Source organism: Scyliorhinus torazame, chromosome 3 (genome assembly GCF_047496885.1).
Source record: "Scyliorhinus torazame isolate Kashiwa2021f chromosome 3, sScyTor2.1, whole genome shotgun sequence".
In the NCBI taxonomy this organism is placed as follows: Eukaryota; Metazoa; Chordata; class Chondrichthyes; order Carcharhiniformes; family Scyliorhinidae; genus Scyliorhinus; species Scyliorhinus torazame.
The window spans coordinates 29,743,119-29,768,832 of NC_092709.1; the positions used below are offsets into that span (position 1 = coordinate 29,743,119).

Genomic DNA, 25,714 nt, shown 5'->3' on the forward strand with positions numbered 1-25,714 from the left:
CCAGGGAAAGCGGGAGCATATCCCACCTTTTAAACTCTCCCTCATTCTGCTCCACGGGCCGGGGTAAGTTGAGCCTGTGCAGGGCATCCCAGTTCCTGGCGACTTGTATCCCCAAGTACCGAAAGCTCCTCTCCACTATCTTGAGCGGGAGCTCCCTCAGTCTCTCCTCCTGGCCCCTAGCGTGGACCACGAACAGCTCACTCTTCCCCACGTTCAATTTATACCCCGAGAAGCTCCCAAAGTCCCTCAGGATCCGCATGACCTCCCCCATCCCCTCTAGCGGGTCCAAAATGTACAACAACAGGTAATGTGCGTAAAGGGAGACCCAGTGTTCCTTCCCCCCGCGCACCAGCCCCCTCCAATTTCTATTCCTGTAGTAATAGGACCATATATATAACTAGTGTATTTAGGAAATGAAACAGATATTTCCCCTGTTAAATCTATTGGCTGAGAGCCAAGACAGCTATTATAATAATAGAACACCTGCTCCCCAGAGGAACATTGCTTGATTGACAGCTCAGTCTCTCTGCTCTGTGTGGTCAATTTCAAAATGTTTGTTCACAGATTGGTTTCAAAGGTTTGTCATTTTTGAGACTTCTAAGGGCCTGAATGATTAACACTTTTATTAGTTTGTACTTCAGACTTTTCAAACATATGAGAAAGCTCTCTATTGTTGATTTGCAAGATTTATGAAGTACATTCCAATATATCCATATTTAAGGGGCTATAGTGGCGTTGTGGTAATGTCACTGTACTAATAATCCAGAGGCCCCGTCTAATTCTGTGGGGATGTGGGTTCAAATACCGCCCTTGGAGCTGGTGGAATTTAAATTCAATTAATAATAAATTTAAAAATCTGGAATTGAAAGCTAGTCTCACTGGTAGTGACCACAACGCTATCATCAGTTGTTGTAAAAACCCTTCTGGTTCAGTAATGTATTTTAGGGAGGTAATCTGCCATTTTACTTGGTCTGGCCCACATGTGATTCCAGACCCACAGTCATGTGGTTGACTCTTAATCATCCTCTGAAATGGCCACTCAGATCAAGGACAAATGCTGACCTTGTCAGTGATAACCACATCCCACGAACGTAGAGGGATATGTGGGCATGAAAGGCCATGTCGGTGCATGGAAGGGCAGAGCTTGGCATGAGAGGCTATAGTGATGGGTAGAGGGACTTGAGGAGCATGAGAGGCCATGGGGGGCAGATAGGGAGGTATAACTTGATATGGGGCATGACACAAACCTCTTGAACTTAACCTTTTAAAAGGGTGCCCTCCCCTAAGGGATTGTGAACCACGATTCTTTAAAAACCTGGCTCGACCCGGTGAAATTGCTGAGCAGTCGGAAATGGCCTTGCCCGTTACATGTTTTCTTTTATCCTTATTGACACCCGTAAACTTTAAATGTAGCTGAAATTTCTCCAGGTCTACGGCTTCGTCAGGAGCTACGGAAGATGCAAAAGTCGAACTGGACTTTACCCCATTTGTCCTTTTTTCCCCTCATCACAAATCCCACTTGGTGTTGAACCTGAAAATCGTAACCAGAAAGGAAACAAAGACCTGCATTTTCACATGTCATTTCCAGGCTTGGTTGCTTTGATTGGCACTATTTGTCTATATTAGGTTTGAAACCTGTCCAATATCTGTGTATCATAAAATTCACCTGTTATCAAAAATAGTTTTTTTTTAACAATTAGTTCAAAGTACAAACCACTTCAGTGTGATTCTGCAGTTTTTCTATTTATACAGTTATTGAAATTATTCGGTGTTGTAAGCTTTAAGGTATTAGACAGGGTGGATTTTCTGCTGGACTTAACACCAGCATCCCAGCGTAACCCCAGAAGACAGTGAGAGATGTAACATTTGGGCTCCCAGTGGCCTGTCACTTGTGAGATGTTCTGCTGGGGTGTAGGGTAAAATTGGAGACAGGCCATTCAGGAGAGAAGTTAGGAGGTTCTTCTTCATGCACAGTAAGAAGTCTTACAACACCAGGTTAAAGTACAACAGGTTTGTTTCGAATCACTAGCTTTCCTGAGGAAGGAGCAGTGCTCTGAAAGCTAGTGATTCGAAACAAACCTGTTGGACTTTAACCTGATGTTAATCCTTACTGTGCTCACCCCATTCCAAAGCCGGCATCTCCATATCATGGCTACCTTCTTCATGCAAAGAGTGGTAGAAGTGTGGATCGCTCGTCCACAAAATCAACAGTTGCTAGCTCAATTAATAGATTTAAATCTGAGAGTGATACATTTTTTGTTAGCCAAGTCATTAGGAAATATAGAACCAAGGCATGAATGGAATTGGAACACAGGTCAGTCATGATCTAATTGAATGGCAGGACAAGCTTGAGGGGGTGAATGTCCTAGTCCTGTTCCAATGTTCCTGAAATACTTCTCCCAATATGAGTGGGAATATTGAAAAAAACTGAAAATGATACAAGCATGTAATTTACTTCTATTTTTCTCTGTCACTTGCACCCATTCCAATACTAGGCACAAAGAATAAAGGTTAGTTGCATTGGTTAAGACAAGATTTAAAAAGAAAATCAATTCCTCTTTCATCAACTGCAAAGATTTCTGGCTTGAGTGTGCTTTGGTTGATGCTTAAAGACTTCTCAGCCATTTTCTCTTCAACCCCAAAATGGACTCCCGAAGGGGAAAGATTGGCTGGAACCATGAGGGAGTCATGGTTTACACCATAATTCCTGTAGATTGTTGAACTGTATATTTTGTCTCTGGGCCATAAGGAATTGGGTGATACCATTTGAGATACTAATGTGGAATATTGAGAACTACTGGATCTCTTGCCGTTGGAAATAGGTTAAACCATTCAATTGTTGCATGCCGGCAGTAATCACACCTGAGCGCTTGAAAGAGATGGACAAGAAGCCTGTAACCCTTAGAAGCTACCACATGATAATGCTGATGGCAGAGGTAATTGGAAATGGCAACTGGAAGTGTAAACTTCAAAAATCTTAACTAGTGCCATGTCCAGTAGGAGAATACAGATGGAGCGTTGAGCGGAAAAATGTTTGTGGCATCAACGGAAAACTATCACTAACCAAGTAGAACATGCTAAAATGAAAAATCACAACACTGGGGGAATTGCATGAACCAAAACAGTTCATCTTTATGTTACAGTAACAAGGATGACACAGAAGAATTGTTCATGGTGTGGGCTGACTAATTTGGCTTACTAATGCAAAATATTACAAAAATGAGGAGGTAAGCCAGATGGCAGAAAGTGTCACTAGCTCTTTTCCATAAGCAAGTTAAAGATTTGATATGGTGTGATTCCCACAGGCCCACTTTCATTAAATGCAGCGTCAGCATCATGGTTGTTACATGTTTAGTGTTTGCTCAGATAGCCTCATAGGTACAGTGATGGTGGTCATTCCTGTAAGTGGTCCCGAGTGCCTCGTGTGTCAATGTAGAAGCCCCTGGTGTTCTCGGCTGAATGCCATGTGGTTCAGCTGGCATGTGTGCTTCTCCAATCTTCTGAAAGCAGTCTGAAACACTCGCAAAATTAAGTGTGAGTTGTGAAGTTGTCTTAAAGAAAGAAAAACTTGCACTTATGACCCTAAAATTAGAAAAGCAAAATTGAAATCTGGAAAACACAAATCATGTCACCTATGGTTAGGTGGATTGGCCATGCTAAATTGCCCCTCGTGTCCAAAAAGGTTCGGAGGGGTTATTGGGTTACGGGGATAGGGTGGACATGAGGGCTTAAGTGGGTCGGTGCAGACTCGATGGGCCGAATGGCCTCCTTCTGCACTGTATATTCTATGTTCTATGTTCTATGTTTTCATGAGGGCCAGCATTCCAAGTGCTTTTCAGCCAATTAAGTGTTTTTGAAGTATAACAACTATTGTACGAAACACAGCAGCGGTTAATAATCTAATAATCTTTATTATTGTCACAAGTATGCTCATACTAACACTGCAAGAATATGCTCACAGGGGGCGGGATTCTCTCAGCCCACGGCCGGGCTGGAGAATCCCTGCGACCGGCGCGAATCGCGCCATGCCGCCCCAATACCGGCACGCGATTCTCCGCAGATCGGAGAATTGCCACCATGGTTGGCACAGCGCCGGTTGGGGGCCGCTCTACCCGGCCGGCCCGCTGATTCTCGGCCCGGGATGGGCCGAGCGGCCGTCATAAAAATGCAGAGTCCCACCGGCACTGTCCACACCTGCTTTCAGCCAGCGGGTACTCGGCGTGGAAGGTTCGGAGGGTGGCCTGTGGGAGGGGGGTCCGACCCCGGGGGGGGGGGGGGGGGGGGGGACCCTCCGATGTGGCCTGGTCCGCGATCGGGGCCCACCGAATGGCCTCTCTGGTTGGGGGCCTCCTCCTGCACCGGCCCCTGTAGTCCTGCGCCATGTTGCGTCGGGGCCGGCGCGTAGGGGCCAGAATTGCTGATCCTGAGGCCGTGTTCACGCCGTTGAGAAACGCGATGGCGTTTCTGACGGCGTCAACACTTAGCCTCAGGATCACAGAATCCCGCCCAGGATATCCTCTCAGGTTTAATTGACTTCATATGTACTATTCCTCAGGTGACAACATTTACCACCTCATCAGATTTTTCATAATCACAACCTTTATCTCCAATTAGTAATGGGGACTGACATGATTTGTGTTTTCCAGATTTCAATTTTGCTTTTCTAATTTTAGAATCAGTGGATGGCACATTATTGCCTCTATGAACGTTTTGGTTTTTGCTAACATCTGGGGTTGCGGAACCACAACAGGGTTCTCCATCCACCTTCCCCTTGACTCTCAAAAGAGATTGATTGCCAATTACTTCACATCCCTTGCTATCTGCTTCTTCTAGTTCAAAGTCGCGTTGTAGACCTTCAAAAGGATGTGGGTTAACGAGCCGCTCGCTTGGTATCGCTTCACAGTCCGTACTGTCCTCATCCTGGATAACTGAGGTCATGCATACTTTCCTTCAAAGCAAGCATGCTCTGGGAAATTCTTTCACCTGAAGGGAATGGCAAAGGGTTTACTGAAAGAGGCTGCAACAAGTTACTTGTCGAAAAGTCCAATTCACTTTCTTCTTCCAGTTTGCTATCTCCTATACTAGCTTTGGAAGAATTGCTTGCCAGTTGTTCACAATCAATTTGTGATGGGTCTGTTCGGTAACAACTGTTTACCATTACCTCATAATCAGAATCGAAATTGAAGTCAAAACTCTCACCTGACTCTTCATCCTTATGGTCACTTCAGCCTGACAGTGCTCAGAAACTGGTTCATTGCTACTATCATTTGATATGTGATCAACAGCTGTCAACATCTCTTTCTTTGAGTCATCTACTGCCCAATGAGTTTTCCTAACTCCCACATGCCCTACCGATTAGCAAGTTGGCTAGACAGTTGGTTCGTGATGCAGAGCAAGACCAGCAGCGCGGGTTCAATTTCCATGCCAGTTGAGGTTATTCAACATTGCCCCTCACTTGAGGTATGGCGGGCGCGATTCTCCGATCCCCGCTGGGCCGGAGAATTGGCGGGCGGCCGCGCGAATCGCGCCACGCCGCGCGAATCGCGCCACGCCGCCCCAACGCCGGGAAGCCATTCTCCCGCCCGTGAAAAAATGGGCGGGCGTGAATGGCGCCGGGCCGCACGGAGAAACGTCGCAGACGGCTGTAGCGGCGATTGTCCGACCCGGATGGGCCGAGCGGCCGTCCGAAACAATCCGAGTCCCACCGGCGCCATTCTAACATGCTCTGGGCCGGCGGGACCTTGGAGTTGAAGGGTCCGGGGGCGGCCTGTGGTGGGGGAGGGGGGTGGTCCAACCCCGGGGAGGGCCTCCGTAGGGTGGCGGGCCAGGCCTCTCTGGCTGCGGACCACTTTTCTTCTGCGCCGGCTCCTGGATCCCTGCGCCATTTGGCGCCGGGCCGGTGCGGGGTTGACGGCCAGTGCGCATGCGCTAGTTGGCGCCGGCCCAACTGCGCATGCGCGGACCCCCTGGCGCTGGGTCGACGCCGGGACCGGCAGCTGGAGCGGCTTGGGCCGCTCCAGCGCCGTGCTGGCCCTCCCCAGGACCCGAGAATCGGGTCTTGGAACCGGCGCCGGAGTAAAGTGCTCCCGTTTTGGCGCCAGCGGCGGCACTCTGGCGCCGGACCAGAGAATCGCGGCCGGTGTTCTTCAGGTTAATTCACCACCAGTCAGCTCTCTCCCTGATAGGCGAAAGCAGCCCATGGACATCTGGGACTATGGCGACTTTACTTTTACCTTATAAAATGGAACTGGGATATAACTTCCACCAATCCCATTCCTGAATAGCTCATCTTCTACTGAGCCCTCTAGAGGGGCAACCAAATCCTTCTGCAGCACGAGAGTTTGGTAACCTCTGTGTCCCTTAAACCTTTTAAGGCTTTGGCTACATAAGTTGAGGAAAATGGGTGACCATCCCCTTAGACACAAAACCGGCATATCTCTCATCTACCTCAGTGTGCCATTGGGGTGGCAGGCCCAGCATACCTGGGCTCTTTGCCTGTGAGCAAAGGTGGCCATCCCCCTCCTCGGCTCCCCGCAGAAGCCATTCCACCAGGTTCACGTTTTTCAAAAAGAGTACTAATCGCCGCCTGCGTGACCACTTCGTGGGGAAGCCAATGAATGGTGGGAGGCCGTTGGATATGGAGTGTCTCTCGTTAATTGTATAGCTTAAGTGCATCAGTGGTGAAAATTCGTTTCTCGCCACGCTACGGCAAGCTCCTGATTTCGCCTACAGGAGCAGTTGCATTGCAAACTGTTTGGCACCTGGCGCGTTTTTCGTTTTTGGCCTCCCCGCTACTCACCGGCCTCGTTTTGCTTGAGCGAGACCATAACAAGGCCGGAGAATCACGCCAAGCACCTCTTAATCTCAATGAATTGGGCCCTTTTTCTGACAGAATGGGACAATCGACTCATTGTCAACGGAGATTGAGTTTGCCATTTAACAAGCTGGTGCATCTAGCTTTAATACACAACTTCAGAGTCTGGCTAAGTACCCCCAAAAAAGTCTTTGTCAAGGTTTCTTTTTATGGAAAATCATTGTGCTCTGTAAAACAAAATTTAAAAAAAACTTTTTTTTAATTGAAGTTTACATTTTTACAATGTACAGGGTATGACTGAAACGGTTATTATTTACAATTTACGTGCTGTTCCTTTTTGGCAGCCAGCCCCCTGCCATTTTTGACTAATTTCTACTAATGGCGCTGTCTTAGGCCCTTTCCTCCGCTGTAGTTGGTTTATTTGTCGTTGGTTTTGTTCTTAAACTTTGCGTGGGGGGCCATCTGACCCCCATGTTGGTCTTTCCCAGGGTTCCCTCCTCTCTCCCATTGCCCCCTCCCGTTCATGTCTGCTTTCTATAGCCCTGCTGGTTGCCAAGAGTCCCCCAACCTCCTCCCCCCGTTTCATCTGTTATTGGTTTCAAACATGTCCTGGAACAGGGTGATGTATAGCCCTCACGCTTTGTGGGAGCCTTCATCCGACCCTCGGATGGTGTATTTGACCTTTTCCAGGTGGAGATATTCCAGTAGGCCTGCTAGCCAGTCTGCAGCTGTGGGTGGTGCTGCTGATCGCCAGCCGAGCAGGATTCTCCAGCGGGTGATTGAGGTAGCAAAGCCAAGGGCGTCAGCCCCTTTCCCCGTATGAAGTTCTGGCTGGTCCGATACCCCGAAGACCGCCACTCTCGGTCACGGCTCCACCCTCACCCCACAACCTTGGACATTGCCTCGAAGAAAGCTGTCCAGAATTCGACAAGCCTGGGGCATGCCCAGAACATGTGGGTGTGGTTAGCCAAGCCTCCCTGACAGCGTTCGCATTTGTTGTAAAACAAAATTAAACATAACTCGTTCCCAAAACTATTTTGCGAAGCCAAAAATAATTGATCAAAAATCTCAAAATGCACCATTGGTCAAAATGGTGCAAGTTGCCTCAAAATGGGTTGACTAAAGCCAAACTGGATTCTTCTGGGGGCATTTATGTATCTGGTACTTTGTGCAAATTGTCCATACAGTGGATAAGGATTACAACAAATTATAGATAATGAGGTCTTTTACTCAAGAATATGGAAAGGGTAACTGACATTTTGGAATACTGCTTCTTTCACCGAATCAGTTAGGCTTTGCATCCTTTAAATGGATCTCACTTATCTACTCAAGCACCTTGTGCTTGGTGTCAATGATAGTTACGTCTGTAACTTAAATATCTATAAAGGAGGAAATAGACACTTCACTCAGCAATAATATCCTGACAGGCAAAATGGATGAATAATTTGTCTCTTTATTGTTGAAATTGCAAATGATATTTCCACACAATACATACATGAAACCAAAGGTTGGTACAAAAATATATCACTGTTAATGAGATTATTTGGAAAATGAAATGTCATGTAATGAATCACAACCAACACTTTAAATCTTGAGAAGACTTGGAATAACAGATCAGTGGTGGTGAGAATCCAAAGTTGTAACAATTTGGGGGTCAATTTGAAAGGCAATGAATTGTGACCCATGACAAAGAACATCTGAATGATTTGATAGAAATGGCACTGTGCTAACCACACTACTTCAGTGAAACATCTATTGTTTTGGCCACTGTAGCTGAACACAAAGAGAAATTTAACCCCGCAAAATCTTGGTGTCATGTCTGATTCCAACTGAGCATCTAACCACGCCCATGCTATCACTAAGAGCTCCTATTCTACCTGTGAAACATTGCCCTTCTCCATCCCCTGTCTCAGCACATCTGCTGAAATCCTCACCCATGCCTTTGTTACCTTTAGGACTGACTATTCTAATGTACTCCCGGTCGGCCTCGCATCTTCCACTCTGCATAAACTTAACCTCAACCAAAGCTCTGTTGCCTATAATGTAACTCTTACCAAATCCCATTCAGCCATCACTACTGTGCTCGATGGCCTACTCTGGTTCCTGGTAAGCAGCACCTGAGGCTGTATTTTGCATGCCCCCGGCAGGTGTGTTTCCCATGGGGATGGGGCATGTAAAATAGGACGGGCAACCATCCCAGCACCTTCCCCACTTCACCCCCGAGTTCTCCCCCATAATACGGTGAATGTGGGCAGACGGACATCGATTTTGGCCCAACTGCCATATTTAAATGAATAATCGAGGATCAAGAAGACTCATGTTCAAACCGATTGACCCTGATAATAATATGCTGCCCGCACCATAAAATAATAATAATCTTTATCAGTGTCACAAGTAGGCTCACACTAACATTGCAATGAAGTTACTGTGAAAATCACTTCTGGCATGGACAGCTGGGCAGAAGCAGGAAGTCTGATTTTTTTCACTCATTGATGAAAGTGGGGGTGATCACTCTTTGGGGGCTGTCCTTTGCCAATCACTGGATTAGCCCCCCCCCCCCCCCCCCCCCCCCCACTGCAATTAGGTCAGATAACCCCCCCCCCCCACACACACAACACCTTCCCCCCACCCACCATTCTACCAGCTCCCTCTATTTAAACCCACTTGGCCCAGGACCTCAGACTTGCCTGTTCCGATGATCCATGTGGCATTGGCTGTCTTCTCCTGCAATCCTGCAGCGGACACTGGCACCTTTCTGGCGCTGCTGGGCCTGATGGAACTGCCGGCCAATCAGATTGGCCTGCAGCTCGAGAGTGAGGAACCCCCTCCCCAATCGAGGAGCAGAAGTCTCAACTCGGCCCTCAGTTGTCCACCCCACAGAGCTTTATGGCTGCAGGGCGGTTCAGCATGGAGCATCTCGATTCCATCCAGGTATTGTTCCCAGAGGAATTTGGGCAGAGGACGGTGGGGGATGGTGTGGTGGGCATGCTTTCCACCCCCACACCTCCACCTTGCCCCATATTATTCAGTCCCTTGTTTTCAAATGCCTCCATTGCCTCGCCTCTGCCTTTTTCTGCAGCCTTCTCCAGTCCTACAAACCCCAGAGATATCTGTGCCCATCTAATTCTGGCTACTTGCGCACATTTAATTTTGATTGCACCACAATTGAAGGCCATGCCTTCAACTGCCCAGGGAAATCCCTGAAACAGATAAGGATTAATATTACTAGTGTGTGCATAGGCAAAGTACAGAATGGTGAAGATGAGGGCAGAATATGTGAAAAGTGTTTTCAAAGATGATTCCTGTGAAAGAAAGACTATGGCTAATGATGTCCTCTACCATTGATAATGGGCACAGTATAGACATGGCGGGTGAATGGCATCCAAGTGCACAATAAGATTCTATACATAGCAATATACCCAGACTATTTCACTAATGTACATCCATTATGGAACTGGCGGCCAGAATGATGGCATCTGCTACTGTGGGGAAATTCGTTTTCAATCCGGCAAGGGAGAAACATTTTAGGAAGACTGCCTTCTGGGAAATCGGCAAGGTGCTTAAGTATGAGAAGGCTCAAATGATTCACCAGCATCCTTAGATGCTGTGGATGAGGATTTTCAATCAACTGTCAGGACATATTCTAACAGGTTTTATACTTTGATGGTGCATCAGAAAATTGGCAAAATGCAAGTGACAGACTCAATCATTAATTCATCAAACCACCTAACAGCCATTGAATAAAGTGACTGGATGAGAAATGGTGTTGTTAATTTGCTGTTACCACCTTATCCTGATGGGCTGATAAGATGGAAAACCTCCAACTATGAATGAGTGAAGTAAGCCAGACACCAGTTTAATGGCAACACACACAGAGGAAGATTGTGACTTGATATCCATTGTTTTTCATTGTCATGTATAAGTGGTGTGCCAGAATCCCCACAAAGATCTATAGAAAATGTACTAAGAGCTTGATGTATTTCTAGCTGTGGCAGAAAATAGGAGGCGTCCCTTCTGTGCATGTGGAGGGTACAGTCACTTAATGTATTTAAGAAACTAATAGATAGAATTCTAGTCACTAAAAGTGTCAAGGGGTATGGGGAGAGAACAGGAGCAAGGATGTTGAGATCGAGGATCAGCCATGATCAAATTGTATGGCAGAGCAGACTCGATGGGCTGAATGGCCTACTCTTGGTCCTAAATCTTTCTATTTCATTGAGCATTGGTGGTGCCTTTGCCGCCAGAAATCCATGTTGTGGGCCATGAGTAAACATTAAACGACCCTTCGCTCTGCTGGGATGCCGCCAGCTTTCAGCCAATGGTTTAACCACTTAAGGGTTTAATTAGTCTGCCCCCTCACTTCCCAGCTCCCTCACTTCCCAGCTCCCTCGCTTCCAGCTCCCTTGCCTCCCAGCTCCCTTGCCTCGCAGCTCCCTCGCCTCCCAGCTCCCTCGCCTCCCAGCTCCCTCTCCTCCCAGCTCCCCTCACCTCCCAGCTCCCTCTCCTCCCAGCTCCCTCTCCTCCCATCTCCCTCGCCTCCCAGCTCCCTCACCTCACAGTCCCCTCTCCTCCCAGCCCCCTCTCCTCCCAGACCCCTCTCCTCCCAGCCCCCTCTCCTCCCAGCCCCCTCTCCTCCCAGCCCCCTCGCCTCCCAGCCCCCCTCCTCCCAGCCCCCTCGCCTCCCAGCCCCCTCGTCTCCCAGCCCCATCACCTTCCAGCCTATCGCCAATGGGCAGGGACGATTCAGCCGTAAACCTCAGTTGTGATCATCTGGGACCGAAGGTTGCACAGGAACATCTGCGATTTTCGGGGCGTTTTTACCAACTCAGTGCATAACTAGTCCAAGCTGTTACTCTTGCCCTGCCCTTTGGATTGAGAATAAATTGAGGCAGAATATAAACACCAGCAAGAATCTGCACTGTTCAAATTTCTTTCATCATTAGGCTCTCACTAGCTGTAATTTGTGTCACAGTGGTCTGCAAAAGTTTTTCACATTTGCTCGACTTGTGAATGATTGTTTTATACAGGTTATCAAAAGAATAGTTAATGAGGAGCGAGAGGTGGAGCTTTCTTTCTGTCACCATTCAGTTCCTGCAATATTTCTTCTCCCTGATTTTATTCTCCAATACATTTGAATTTAACTTTGTTGAAGCTCGATCTTGAAGTTCTCCTGCCTAATTTATTTCTCCTTTAAGTATGGTTGAACAAATGCTGGATGACCTCCAGTGCGTGTGCAGTTCTGCATGTGCGAGACCATACTGGCAATTAGCTATTCAGCTTTGTCCGGTTTTGACTTCAACCAACGTTCATAAACCGTCCAGCTGGCGTCAACAATGTGACTTGTAATTTTCAGTGCCTTTTAATGTAGAAACCATTCTAAAACACTTTATGGACAAGGTAGAAAAAGTAGAGAGATGAATAAAACAGAGGGTGTGGAAATTAGCAGTCTGCAATCTTGGCTTAAAGGTACGCTTTGAGAAGGTTTTTAAAGGGGCAAAAAAGTGGGATGGAGGTCCACAGAGCAGGCCAGGGTGAAAGGTGGCTTTGTTACCATAGTGAGGCAGCGAGAATAGGGGGGTTTGGGAGGGGGGAGGTGGAGAGAAATTATAAATGGCCAGAGTTGTAAGCCTGAAGAACGCAGCTAGAGAAATATGTGAAGCTGACTTTTTTTTCAATTGTACTGAAGGGATTTTTGGTTCTGAAGAAATGTCCTTGACCTAAAATGTTAACTCTGATTCTCTCATTGCAGATTCTGCCAGACTTGCTGAGTACTTGTCCAGCATTTTCTGTTTTACTACAAGAGGCCGGGGCTGTGGGGCGCTGTGAAGGGGGGGGGTAGAGAGGGAGAGGGAGGTGAGCGCAATGGGTGCATCCCTGAAGGCGTAATTTCTCATGTTTATAAAATCAATTTTAATTAAGCTAATTAACATGTGTGAACTTGAGATTTTGTTAACTATTGACCACAGCATTGCAGATACTTCACAAAACAAGAGCCTGGAATGGAGATTTGATTTACAAGACTCAACACACAAGTTGGTTTAAGACTGGTGACAAAGTGTTTTTTTTTGTGCAATGCTCGAGATGTCCCTCGACCTTAGTGATGCGCAAATGTGATTGGGTGAAGATTTCATATTACGCCTACTTGATTTGAACAGAATACAGACAACAGTGTGAACAGCTTTTGTCCTGCCTTTCGGGAGGCCATTCTGAGCTCTATATCTCGAGTGGGATGTTCTGTTTGTTACAGGTCTACCACTTGTGCTGGTAGCGAGGTGCAATTTAAGGTATTGAAGTAAAATACAAGAACCATATTGTTTCAGAGTAATTGTTCCCGTGGCATATTGGCACACGCATACCAAATGGACCTTGCGATTACTGGTGATGTGTCTAAGACAAGTACAAACCTTTTGGCTTTTTATGAATTCTTGTCTGAAAGTTGCACCTTGGAATGGTTTATTTTGCAAGTAGTAGGCACAATATAGTGGAATTGACATTGTATATAATCAGGCTGTTACTGAACAGCTATGTCCTGTGGGAGAATGCAAGTGCATGTGGTATTTTAGCTGATATGTACTGAGTAGGGCACATAACTGTGCCAAGCTGATTTATTTTCTCTTCCTTGTAGGTTATAGTTAAAACAAGGGCAGAATACCAGCCAAGTCAAAAGAAAGGCAAGTTTCAAGCACCGAAAATTGCTGAATTTACCATCAGCTTCACCGACGGGGTTTCGGAGCGGTTCAAGGTAATTGTCTTTGACTGAAAAAGATTGTTCTAGTTTTCACAGCAACCCGATCACCTACTCCACAGTGCGCTTCACGGGCATTACAATGAGATGGTCTGTTAAATGTATGAAAATGAGTGAATTTCAAAGAATAACCCAAAGGCTCAGACAGGCTACAAAAAGGCACGTGGTAAGAATTGGGGGGGGGGGGGGGGGGGGGACGACGACGGACCATTCCTGTTCTTTGTTCCTCCAGATGTTTCTACTACATCCTAGCTCTTTATTTTATTATCATCTGCTGACCTTTCCAAGCAATAATCTAATGTGTACGTTAGCCAATCAATCTCTTGGTGGACTGATTGAAACCTGAAGTTCCTGAGCTCTACACAGCTGCAGCTCCCAGAACTAGAACTTAAATTTGTAAGCATTGGGTATTAAGGGAGGATTACCATGGGGCAGAACTGGCCTAATTTCAAATGGCCTGAAGTGCTTCCTAACATCATTTCTGAACCCCCTGGCTCCAATTTTTAGGCTGCATCCTCTGTCCTTGTCCAACCAGCAAAAACAAGGTGGAGGGAGAAACTATCAGTTCTCTTTCATATGTTGAAAACTTTGATCAAGTCACCCCTTAACCTACTAAATTCCAGTGAATACAACATTGAGTGGTGCAATCTTGGCTCACGTGTAACCCGTGGACACCAGTTATCATTCTGGTAAACCTGTACTGCACTCCATCCAGGTGTGGCACCCAGAACTGCTCACTCCAGAGCTGGAATAATACAGGGAGGGGGCAGACGGCAACCCCGTCCCTTGAAACTGTTGGCCATCCGGTTGATTAAGAAAGGGAAAGCGCGGGAATGAAGGGGCACTGGACCTTAGGGGGGGAGGGGGCCACCCCATGATCGGTAAAAGGCAGCCCCCAAAGTGTCACACCCCACTTCCAGCCCACCCTTTACAATCTCCAGGAAAATGTCAGGCTGCCCGCTCCCACCTGGTTGCCCGCGCCAACCATTTTACGATATAGGCATGGTATTATCGGTCAATTGTTGTGATAACAAGCCTAATTGACCCTTAAGTTTGGTGGGTGGTCTGTCGATTTAGGCACCCGCCCACTTGTGGTATAATGGAGGGTGAACTCAGGGGTGGCCAGGAAGCTGGTGGGGTGGGTTCCTGACCTATTTTCCATGCCCCCCCCCCCCCATATGAAAAATACCCACCAGAGGCATATACAACTCAGCCCCAGGTGTGGCATAACTAGGATTTTGTAGTATAAGTCTTGTGTTCTAGTTCTCTAAATATGAAAGCTAGCATTCTATTTGCCTTTTTCATTATTTTATGCACCTATTATTAAAAATGTTAACATAAACTGTGTGTCTTGATCTCAAAGCCTCTTTGGGCCTCCACTATTCTTGGCTTTTCACCGTTTATAAAGTAGCCGGTTCAGTCTTTTTAGGCCCCAAGTTGATGGCTTCATAGTTGTCTACATTGAAATCCTTTGGCGTAGTTTTGCCTATTCACTTAATCTATTCCTATATCTTTGTGATCTGTCTCCTTTTACACTGCTTACATATCAACCTCTTTGTGTGTCACTAGCAAACCTTATATGCGGCTTTCTATCCCATCTAAGTCGATAATACATACAATGAATAGTTGGGGCCCCAAGATAGATCGCTGTGGGAGAGTCATATCTGCCAATACAGTACCTACTCATTATTTCCCTTGCTGTTGCCTGTCATCTGGTCAATTTCTGAATCAGGTCAATAGTTTGCCTTCAATTCCAGGAGCTTCAGCTTTAGCCAACAGTCTCTCATGAGGGACTTTGTCAGATGCCTTCTGGAAGTCAATATAAATAAGATAAACATTCCCCTGTCTGCTATTTAAAAAAAGTTACCAAGTTCATCAACAACCTACCCTTTACTATTCCTTTCAGGCTCTCTGAATTGCTGAAAATGTTGATGATGTTCAGTTACTCTCTATCTTTATTGACGTTAGCAATTTCCTGACAAGAGATAAAGAGGGGCTGTTTAGCACAGGGCTAAATCGCTGGCTTTGAAAGCAGACCGAGGCAGGCCAGCAGCACGGTTCAATTTCTGTAACAGCCTCCCCGAACAGGCGCCGGAATGTGGCGACTAGGGGCTTTTCACAGTAACTTCAATTGAAGCCTACTTGTGACAATAAGCGATTTTCATTTCATTTCACTTCATTTTTTCATTTGGCTAACTGGTCTCTTAATTCCTTAGTGTCTGTCTAAATTGCAGAGTGACATGTGCAATTTTTCAATCTAAAGCAATAATTCCTGTATAGAGAGAACTTTGGAAGATTATTGTTAAATCATCTGCAATGCTTTCTTTAAAACCCTGGGGTTGACATCAGTAGGGTCCCAATAGTCTTTGTTTAAATAAATGGACAGTAGATCAAGGACTGCAGCATGTAATTTTCTGAGCATAACTTCCTGCCAGATGGCTCTTCACCTGTGAATCAACCTTTATATTTACAGTGGTAACAATAATGAGTTATGATAATTGGTATGGTGAAAGATGGCTTGGTCTAATCTGATTAGTGTTCATCATTGTTAGGACTCTACATTGTGTATGAAATGCGTTTGTTTGTGCAGCGTTTGGGAGCTCTGTGCAAATCTTTGCGCTGAAGTGTTTTACGTTCTGCAAGTCACATTTTTATCACATGCATCTACTTTTCCCAAATTTGCAAGCAACACGTGGTCAATGAGAAAACTCGGCAGGAAGATTTTAACCGTACTCACCTTACAAAACCAGATAGGTGGGCATTTTACTGTCCTGGAAATTTACATGCTAGAAAACCATGCAGAGCCTGCCCTTTTGATCTTAACGGAATGTGGCAAATTTCCTGCCCATAGCTAGCAGGGCCCTAATTCCAGTATCGGCAGTCGGGGGGGCGTGCACTGCATCCCTGTGGGAAGTCTTAAGATGAAGATTGAAAGGCTTTGTTTTTTCCTTCTGACAGCAACTTGCATGTCACTTGGGTTCTGACAGCTATTTTAAGTCTATGCTGAGCGGGGAACCTTTTCTGCCAGATGTACATGTAAAGAATCATAAAGCTAAAGAGGCCCTTCACTTAACTTTTTACTTTCCCTGAGAAAAGTGTATCCCTTTTATTCAGTGGCCTCCCACTTCCCCACACTTAACTGAGTGCCGACAGGTAGCCAACTCCCTGGAGGGCAGTGGCCTGCCTATTGCTGGCAACACGGTAGCACAGTGGTTAGCACAGTTGCTTCACAGATCCAGGGTCCCAGGTTCGATTCCCGGCTTGGGTCACCGTCTGTACGGCGTCTGTACGTTCTCCCTGTGCCTGCGTGAGTTTCCTCCAGGTGCTCTGGTTTCCTCCTACAGTCCAAAGGTGTGCAGGTTAGGTGAATTGGCCATGATAAATTGCCCTTGGTGTCCAAAAAGGTTGAGTGGAGTTACTGGGTTATAGGGATAGGGTGGAGGTGTGGGCTTAAGAGGGGTGCTCTTTCCAAGGGCCGGTGCAGACTCGATGGGCCGAATATCATTCTGCACTGTAAGAATTCTATGAAAACACTCTATTGGGTCCCGACAGTTGAAACCACCATTTGTTTTGTTGCAAAAATATACTTAATTCATAAAATGCCTGAAAGAACATTACAAAATTTCAAAATGGCCTTCACACAAAGTGCAATAATATTCAGGTTCTCGACATACTTCATGTTGAACTCTTGAGTGCTTCAGTACTGTCCAAGAAACATTACAGACATTTCAAAATGGTCGTTACAAATGGTGCAAAGGTATTTAAGTTGTCTCCATAGATCAAGTTGCAGGCTGAGGTACTTCAATGCAATTGAAACCAGCTTGGCAGGAAAGCTGTTAAAACACAGTCCGATACGATTCCACTCCATCCCCTTAGTTTCACATACTGCCTTCTAGGTTGCTGTCAATTGGAGAAAAAGATTTCTCTTGTCTGAATAGTAAGCCTGCTGCATATCAGAATGACCTAAATACCAAATGAGAATCTCCTGGGATTCTATAGGGATACGAATCTCAATATATCTGTTTGGTTGAAATTTAATTTGTGTGCTTGTTAGGACTATAATGTTAATTGGTATCTGTTAGGTACAGTATACGACCCTTAATATGCTCTGCAATTGTTACTCTGCGAATGATTCACATTGATGATCTTATCTTAAAGACTGTTTATTTGGAACTACAATTACTTTAATGAAGAAGCCAATTTAAAACTTCTTGCATCCTGTGTTTGAAAGGCCTGATTTTTAACTACTCCGCTCGAGCCAATTTGTTTCCATCTGTTCCCACTTCCATTATAATTTTTATATTGGCATGAATGTGAAAAATGGAGGCCACTGCTGGTGTAGTCTGTGCCAATGTGATACTTGTGTGAACCCAGCATGAAACACCACCTTTCAGGTCCCCGGGCTATATGCCAATGTCTCACTGGCTCATATGACAGTTAAGTCACATCAGTGTTTTGTCAGTTTTGTGAATTCCTGAATGATTGTCGTAGTCGAGATTTCTAATCAATGTCTTGCTGTTACCTTTTTCAACAGCTCTCTTGTCTTAGTCATGCCTGGATCGAGAGAGGTGGTTCCCACTGAATAGATCATTTATAGGAAATTGTAGATCGGGCTCAGTGTCCAGAAACCTTTGCAGATGAATGTCACCATTTCCAGAGTTTGGAGGTGAATTTTCTTGCAAGTTCTGTGCTAGCAAGGCCCACTGTACATAAAGCCGACATTCCTCGTAAGTGGAAGCTTTGGTTCAGGATAACAAAGAACAAAGAAAAGTACAGCACAGGAACAGGCCCTTCGGCCCTCCGAGCCTGCGCCGACCATGCTGCCCGTCTAAACTAAAATCTTTTACACTTCCGGGGTCCGTAACCCTCTATTCCCATCCTATTCATGTATTTGTCAAGATGCCCCTTAAACGTCACTATCGTCCCTGCTTCCACCACCTCCTCCGGCAGCGAGTTCCAGACACCCACTACCCTTCTTGCCTTTAAGGCAATGAGGTTTAGTGAACACACGCATGTCCAGGCGAGTGGATAAAGAGAATCTAGTTTTATTGCAAAGTAATAATATGTACAATACTCTTCAGATCCTAGCCGGATCGAAGATTTTGGTTCCAGGTCTGGCCGACTTGGATCAAAGACTATTACCCTGTCCATGGGCTCACTGCACCTCAGCGGGTGAGCTCGTACTCAACGGGGCTCATGGGGAGACTAATTGCTCCAACCCCGTAGGTCTCATGCAGGTTACAACATCCTATCCCCCTCACCAGCTTCTTGCCTTTAAGGCAATGAGGTTCAGTGACCACAGACAAGTCCAAAGCGAGTGGATAAAGAGAATCTAGTTTTATTGCAAAGTAATAATAAGTATAATTCTCTTCAGATCCCAGCCAGGTCTGAGGTGTCAGTTCCAAGTTTGGCTGACTTTTATCTAAAATTTTATTACCCTGTCAATGAGCTTCCCACTCCTCAGTGGAAAGGATCAAGCCCCATTCCAGAGCCTCGGTTACATTATCTACACTGACACTTCAGTACTAGATTTCAGAGTGAGGGAATGCTGTCTTCGATTTGAAATCCCCATCTGATTGTTGAACTGGACATAAAATATCCCAGAAAGAAGGAAATTGTCTTGGTCAATATTCCACCCTCAACCGACATCACTAAATTGATCAACTATCTCAATACGATTTATCGGAGCTTGTTGTGCATAAGATGGCTGTTGTATTTGCCTGCATGACATTGACATTGTGAAGTGCTCTGGGATGCCCGCCCGATTGGAAGTCAAGTCTGTCAGTCAGGCCGATTTGTGGGTGGGGCGCCTGTCAAAGCGAAAGTAGGAATGCTGTGGAGTCAAAATTCCAAAGCATGCAGGTAAACATAAATGTCCAGGCTTCCCGACAGAAACCCGCCCTTCCACTTACACAGCCCCCATGTCAAAATTCAGCCTGTAATGTCAACCTTTTACAGCCTCTGCACTTTAAAATTTTTTTAAAATATGTTTATTAAGAATTTTTAACAGAATTTTCAACCATATAAACAACCCCCCCCCCCCGTAACAAAAAAGAAGAAAAAACTTGCATAGCAAGACATAAACATGGCAAATCAATATGATACAGAACTTTGTGCATTGAATTCCTCCCGTACATATCAGTATCAGTTTCCCGGATCGTTTATGTTTTTCTTGCTCAGGTGCCCCCCCGAAGAACCCCCCTTCCCTATCCCTCTCCCCCCCCCCCCCCCCCCCCAGAAAGAGATGTCCCTGCCCCCCATCCAGTGCCGGGCATGACCAAAACATATGGACATGGTTCGCCAGGCTTCCTGAGCACCTCCCACATCTGTCCTCCACCCCAAAGAACCTACTCAGCCTCCCCCCGTCATATGCGCTCTGTGAACAACTGTGGGCAGCACGGTAGCATTGTGGATAGCACAATTGCTTCACAGCTCCAGGGTCCCAGGTTCGATTCCGGCTTGGGTCACTGTCTGTGCGGAGTCTGCACATCCTCCCCGTGTGTGCGTGGGTTTCCTCCGGGTGCTCCGGTTTCCTCCCACAGTCCAAAGATATGCAGTTTAGGTGGGTTGGCCATGCTAAATTGCCCTTAGTGTCCAAAATTGCCCTTAGTGTTGGGTGGGGTTACTGGGTTATGGCGATAGGGTGGAGGTGTTGACCTTGGGTAGGGTGCTCTTTCCAAGAGCCGGTGCAGACTCGATGGGCCGAATGGCCTCCTTCTGCACTGTAAATTCTATGATAATCTATGATAAATTGTATCAGACTAAGCCTGGCACACGAGGAAGAGGAATTAACCCTACTTAGGGCATCAGCCCATAGACCCTCCTCAATCTCCTCCCCCAGCTCCTCTTCCCATTTACCCTTCAGCTTCTCTACCAAAGCCTCCCCCTCTTCTTTCATCTCCTGGTATATCGCCGACACCTTGCCCTCTCCGACCCATACGCCCGAAATCACCCTGTCTTGAATCCCCTGTGCCGGGAGCAGCGGGAATTCCCTCACCTGCCGCCTCACAAACGCGCTCATTTGCATGTACCTGAAGGCATTTCCCGGGGGTAGCCCAAACTTCTCCAGTGCCCCTAAATTCGCAAACGTCCCATCGATGAACAGGTCCCCCATTCTTCTAATCCCTGCCCGATACCAGCTCTAATCCCTGCTCGATACCAGCTCTAATCCCTGCCCGATACCAGCTCTAATCCCTGCCCGATACCAGCTCTAATCCCTGCCCGATTCCAGCTCTAATCCCTGCCCGATACCAGCTCTAATCCCTACCCGATACCAGCTCTAATCCCTGCCCGATACCAGCTCTAATCCCTACCCGATACCAGCTCTAATCCCTGCCCGATACCAGCTCTAATCCCTGCCCGATACCAGCTCTAATCCCTACCCGATACCAGCTCTAATCCCTGCCCGATACCAGCTCTAATCCCTGCCCGATACCAGCTCTAATCCCTGCCCGATACCAGCTCTAATCCCTGCCAGATACCAGCTCTAATCCCTGCCCGATACCAGCTCTAATCCCTTCCCGATACCAGCTCTAATCCCTGCCCGATACCAGCTCTAATCCCTGCCCGATACCAGCTCTAATCCCTGCCCGATACCAGCTCTAATCCCTGCCCGATTCCAGCTCTAATCCCTGCCCGATACCAGCTCTAATCCCTACCCGATACCAGCTCTAATCCCTGCCCGATACCAGCTCTAATCCCTACCCGATACCAGCTCTAATCCCTGCCCGATACCAGCTCTAATCCCTGCCCGATACCAGCTCTAATCCCTGCCCGATACCAGCTCTAATCCCTACCCGATACCAGCTCTAATCTCTACCCGATACCAGCTCTAATCCCTGCCCGATACCAGCTCTAATCCCTGCCCGATACCAGCTCTAATCCCTACCCGATACCAGCTCTAATCTCTACCCGATACCAGCTCTAATCCCTACCCGATACCAGCTCTAATCCCTGCCCGATACCAGCTCTAATCCCTGGCCGATACCAGCTCTAATCCCTACCCGATACCAGCTCTAATCCCTGCCCGATACCAGCTCTAATCCCTACCCGATACCAGCTCTAATCCCTGCCCGATACCAGCTCTAATCCCTGCCCGATACCAGCTCTAATCCCTGCCCGATACCAGCTCTAATCCCTGCCCGATACCAGCTCTAATCTCTACCCGATACCAGCTCTAATCCCTGCCCGATACCAGCTCTAATCCCTGCCCGATACCAGCTCTAATCCCTGCCCGATACCAGCTCTAATCCCTGCCCGATACCAGCTCTAATCCCTGCCCGATACCAGCTCTAATCCCTGCCCGATACCAGCTCTAATCCCTGCCCGATACCAGCTCTAATCCCTACCCGATTCCAGCTCTAATCCCTGCCCGATACCAGCTCTAATCCCTGCCCGATACCAGCTCCAATCTCTACCCGATACCAGCTCTAATCTCTACCCGATACCAGCTCTAATCCCTGCCCGATACCAGCTCTAATCCCTGCCCGATACCAGCTCTAATCCCTGCCCGATACCAGCTCTAATCCCTGCCCGATACCAGCTCTAATCCCTGCCCGATACCAGCTCTAATCTCTACCCGATACCAGCTCTAATCCCTGCCCGATACCAGCTCTAATCCCTGCCCGATACCAGCTCTAATCTCTACCCGATACCAGCTCTAATCCCTGCCCGATACCAGCTCTAATCCCTGCCCGATACCAGCTCTAATCCCTGCCCGATACCAGCTCTAATCCCTGCCCGATACCAGCTCTAATCCCTGCCCGATACCAGCTCTAATCCCTACCCGATTCCAGCTCTAATCCCTGCCCGATACCAGCTCTAATCCCTGCCCGATACCAGCTCTAATCTCTACCCGATACCAGCTCTAATCACTACCCGATACCAGCTCTAATCCCTGCCCGATACCAGCTCTAATACCTGCCCGATACCAGCTCTAATCCCTGCCCGATACCAGCTCTAATCCCTGCCCGATACCAGCTCTAATCCCTGCCCGATACCAGCTCTAATCCCTGCCGATACCAGCTCTAATCCCTGCCCGATACCAGCTCTAATCCCTGCCCGATACCAGCAGCTTCTGCACTTTTAATTTGAACCTTGCGAACCTGTTGAAAAATGATTGGAACATTTTCCATAGCTACCAAAACCACCAAATTTATTTCTATAACTAATCAGCAGGAACCAAAGAAATATTCGACAATCCGCAATCCACGAGTTTCTACTAGTCTCGTATCTATTTTAATATTCCTTTCATTCCTCAATTGACATTTTATATGACTCCCAGCTCAGTCTCTTTGCTTTCCTTTATTTTTAAAAATCATTATTTTTTTCGACTTAAAAGGTTAGGCATGACCTTCCTATTCCAGATCCTATTATGCTTCTCCTTGAACTCATAGAATTTATTTCACATTCCCTAAGGTAGTCTTCAAATGTTCCATTTTCTGCAGTTATAAAATTCTAGCCCATTTCTCAATTTATTTTCATTGTCCGCCATTTCAATGATTTTGTTCCTTGAGTGTATTGTAAATTGTGCAGTGAGATGCAGTTGTTTTATTGGTTAACATTCACTAGGTCAGGAGAACCTTTCAACCAATCTTGGAATGTCTATTCGGAAAGACTCGATAATCCACACAGTACAGCATCCAACAGTTTCTTAAATGATTTCAGGATTTTTATTTCCAATGTCCTCTGTGGATCAAAATGTACTTCTCTTTTTGGTCCTCTTCAGGGCCTGCTGCTCCCGAATGCTAACCTTCCCTCATGAGGTTGGGATAAGGCACCAACTTCACACAACAAAGTTTTTGTGCACCGGGGTCTGATCGACAACACCAGATACTGACTTTTAGAATTTGGATTTGGGTTTATTGTCACATGTACCGAGGTACACTGAAAAGTATTGTTCTGCGTACAGCCCGGACACAGATCGTTCCATACATGAAAAAACATAAGACATACGATCGATACATAATGTAAATACATAAGAACTAGGAGCAGGAGTAGGCCATCTGGCCCCTCGAGCCTGCTCCGCCATTCAATGAGATCATGGCTGATCTTTTGTGGACTCAGCTCCACTTTCCGGCCTGAACACCATAACCCTTAATCCCTTTATTCTTCAAAAAATACCTATCTTTATCTTTAAAACACTTAATGAAGGAGCCTCTACTGCTTCACTGGGCAAGGAATTCCATAGACACGGACATGGGTGAAGCATACGGAATGTAGTACTACTCAGTAGAGAAGATGCGTGGAGAGATCAGTTCAGTCCATGTGAGGGTCATTCAGGAGTCTGGTAACAGTGGGGAAGAAGCTGTTTTTGAATCTGTTAGTGGGTGATCTCAGACTTTTCTATCTCCTGCCCAATGGAAGAGGCTGGAAGAGTGAATAACCCAGGTGGGACGAGTCTTTGATTATGCTGCTAGCTTTCCCAAGGCAGCGGGGGGGTGTAGTCAATGGATGGAAGGCGGGTTTGCGTGATGGACAGGGCTGTGTTCACGGCTCTCTGTAGTTTTTTATGGTCTTAGGCCGAGCAGTTGCCATATGTGGCTGTGATGCAGCCAGATAGGATGCCTTCTATGGTGCCATCCGTAAAAAATTGTTACGAGTCAATGTGGCCAAATTTCCTTAGTTCCTGAGGAAGTATAGATGCTGTTGTGCTTTCTTGGTCGTAGCGTCGACGTGGGTGGACCAGGACATTTTCTTGGTGATGTGTACCCCTAGGAATTTGAAGCTGTCAACCATCTCCACCTCTGCACCATTGATGCAGACTAGGGTGTGTATGATACTTTGCTTCCTGAAGTCAATGACCAGCTCCTTAGTTTCACTGACGTTGAGGGAGCGATTGCTGTCCTTACACCACGCCACTAGGATCTCTATCTCCCTCCTGTATTCTGACTCCAGGTTAAAGTCCAACAGGTTTGTTTCAAACACTAGCTTTTGGAGCACTGCTCCTTCCTCAGGTGAATGAAGAGGTATGTTCCAGAAACATATATATAGACAGATTCAAAGATGCAAGACAATGCTTAGAATGTGAGCATTTGCAGTTAATTAAGTGTTTACAGATCCAGAGATAGGGGTAACCCCAGGTTAAAGAGGTGTGAATTGTCTCCAGCCAGGACAGTTGGTAGGATTTTGCAAGCCCAGACCAGATGGTGGGGGTTGAATGTAATGCGACATGAATCCCAGGTCCCGGTTGAGGCCGCACTCATGTGTGCAGAACTTGGCTATAAGTTTCTGCTCGGCGATTCTGCGTTGTCGCGCGTCCTGAAGGTCACCTTGGAGAACGCTTACCCGGAGAATGCAACAGATTTTGGAGAGTAGTCCATGGTGAGTCTGTTGTAGCTTCACCAGGTTGACACCTCATTTTTAGGTATGCCTGGTGTTACTCCTGGCATGCTCTTCTGCACTTTTCATTGAACCAGGGTTGATCCCCTGGCTTTGTGGTAATGGTAGAGTGGGGGATTTGCCAGACCATGAGGTAGCAGAGTACAATTCTGCTGCTGCTGAAGGCCCATAGCGCCTCATGGATGCCCAGTCTTGAGTTGCTAGATCTGTTCGAAGTCTATCCTATTGAGTACGGTGGTAGTGCCACACAACATGATGGAGGGTATCCTCAATGTGAAGACGGGATTTTTTTCTCCACAAGGACTGTGAGGTGGTCACTCCTACCGATCTCATGGACAAATGCATATGCAACTGGCAGTTGGCGAGGATAAGGTCAAGTGTGTTTTTCCCCTCTTGCTGGTTCCCTCACCACCTGCTGCAGTCCCAATCTAGCAACAATATCCTTTAGGACCTGGCCAGCTAGGTCTGTGGTGGTAGTACCAAGCCACTCTTGGTGATGAATATTGAAGCCCCCCACCCAGAGTATATTCTGTGTTCTTACCACCCTCAGTGCTTCCTCCAAGTGGTATTCAACATGAGGAGTGCTGATTCATCAGCTGAAGGTGGCCGGAATGAGGTATTCAGCAGTAGGTTTCCTTGCCCATGTTTGACCGGAAGCCATGAGACTTCTGGGGTCCAGAGTGGATGTTGAGGAATCCCAGAGCAACTCCCTCCCGACTGTATACCATGTGACGCCCTCTCTGCTGAGTCTGTCTTGCTGGTGAAAGGGATTACTTGTCCAGTGACAATATCACTATGCCCCTGCCTCCCCATAA

At 46.8% G+C, this 25,714-nt stretch overlaps 1 protein-coding gene across 1 annotated transcript in view; it reads left to right on the forward strand.

Annotated features, from left to right (window-relative positions):
* Window positions 1–25,714, forward strand: part of LOC140408384 (neuronal vesicle trafficking-associated protein 1-like) — a 67,129-nt gene that overhangs the window by 16,058 nt on the left and 25,357 nt on the right. The window contains exon 3 of the mRNA XM_072495506.1: window positions 13,440–13,556. Coding sequence (XP_072351607.1) covers window positions 13,440–13,556 — 117 coding nt within the window. The remainder of the gene's footprint in view (window positions 1–13,439; window positions 13,557–25,714) is intronic.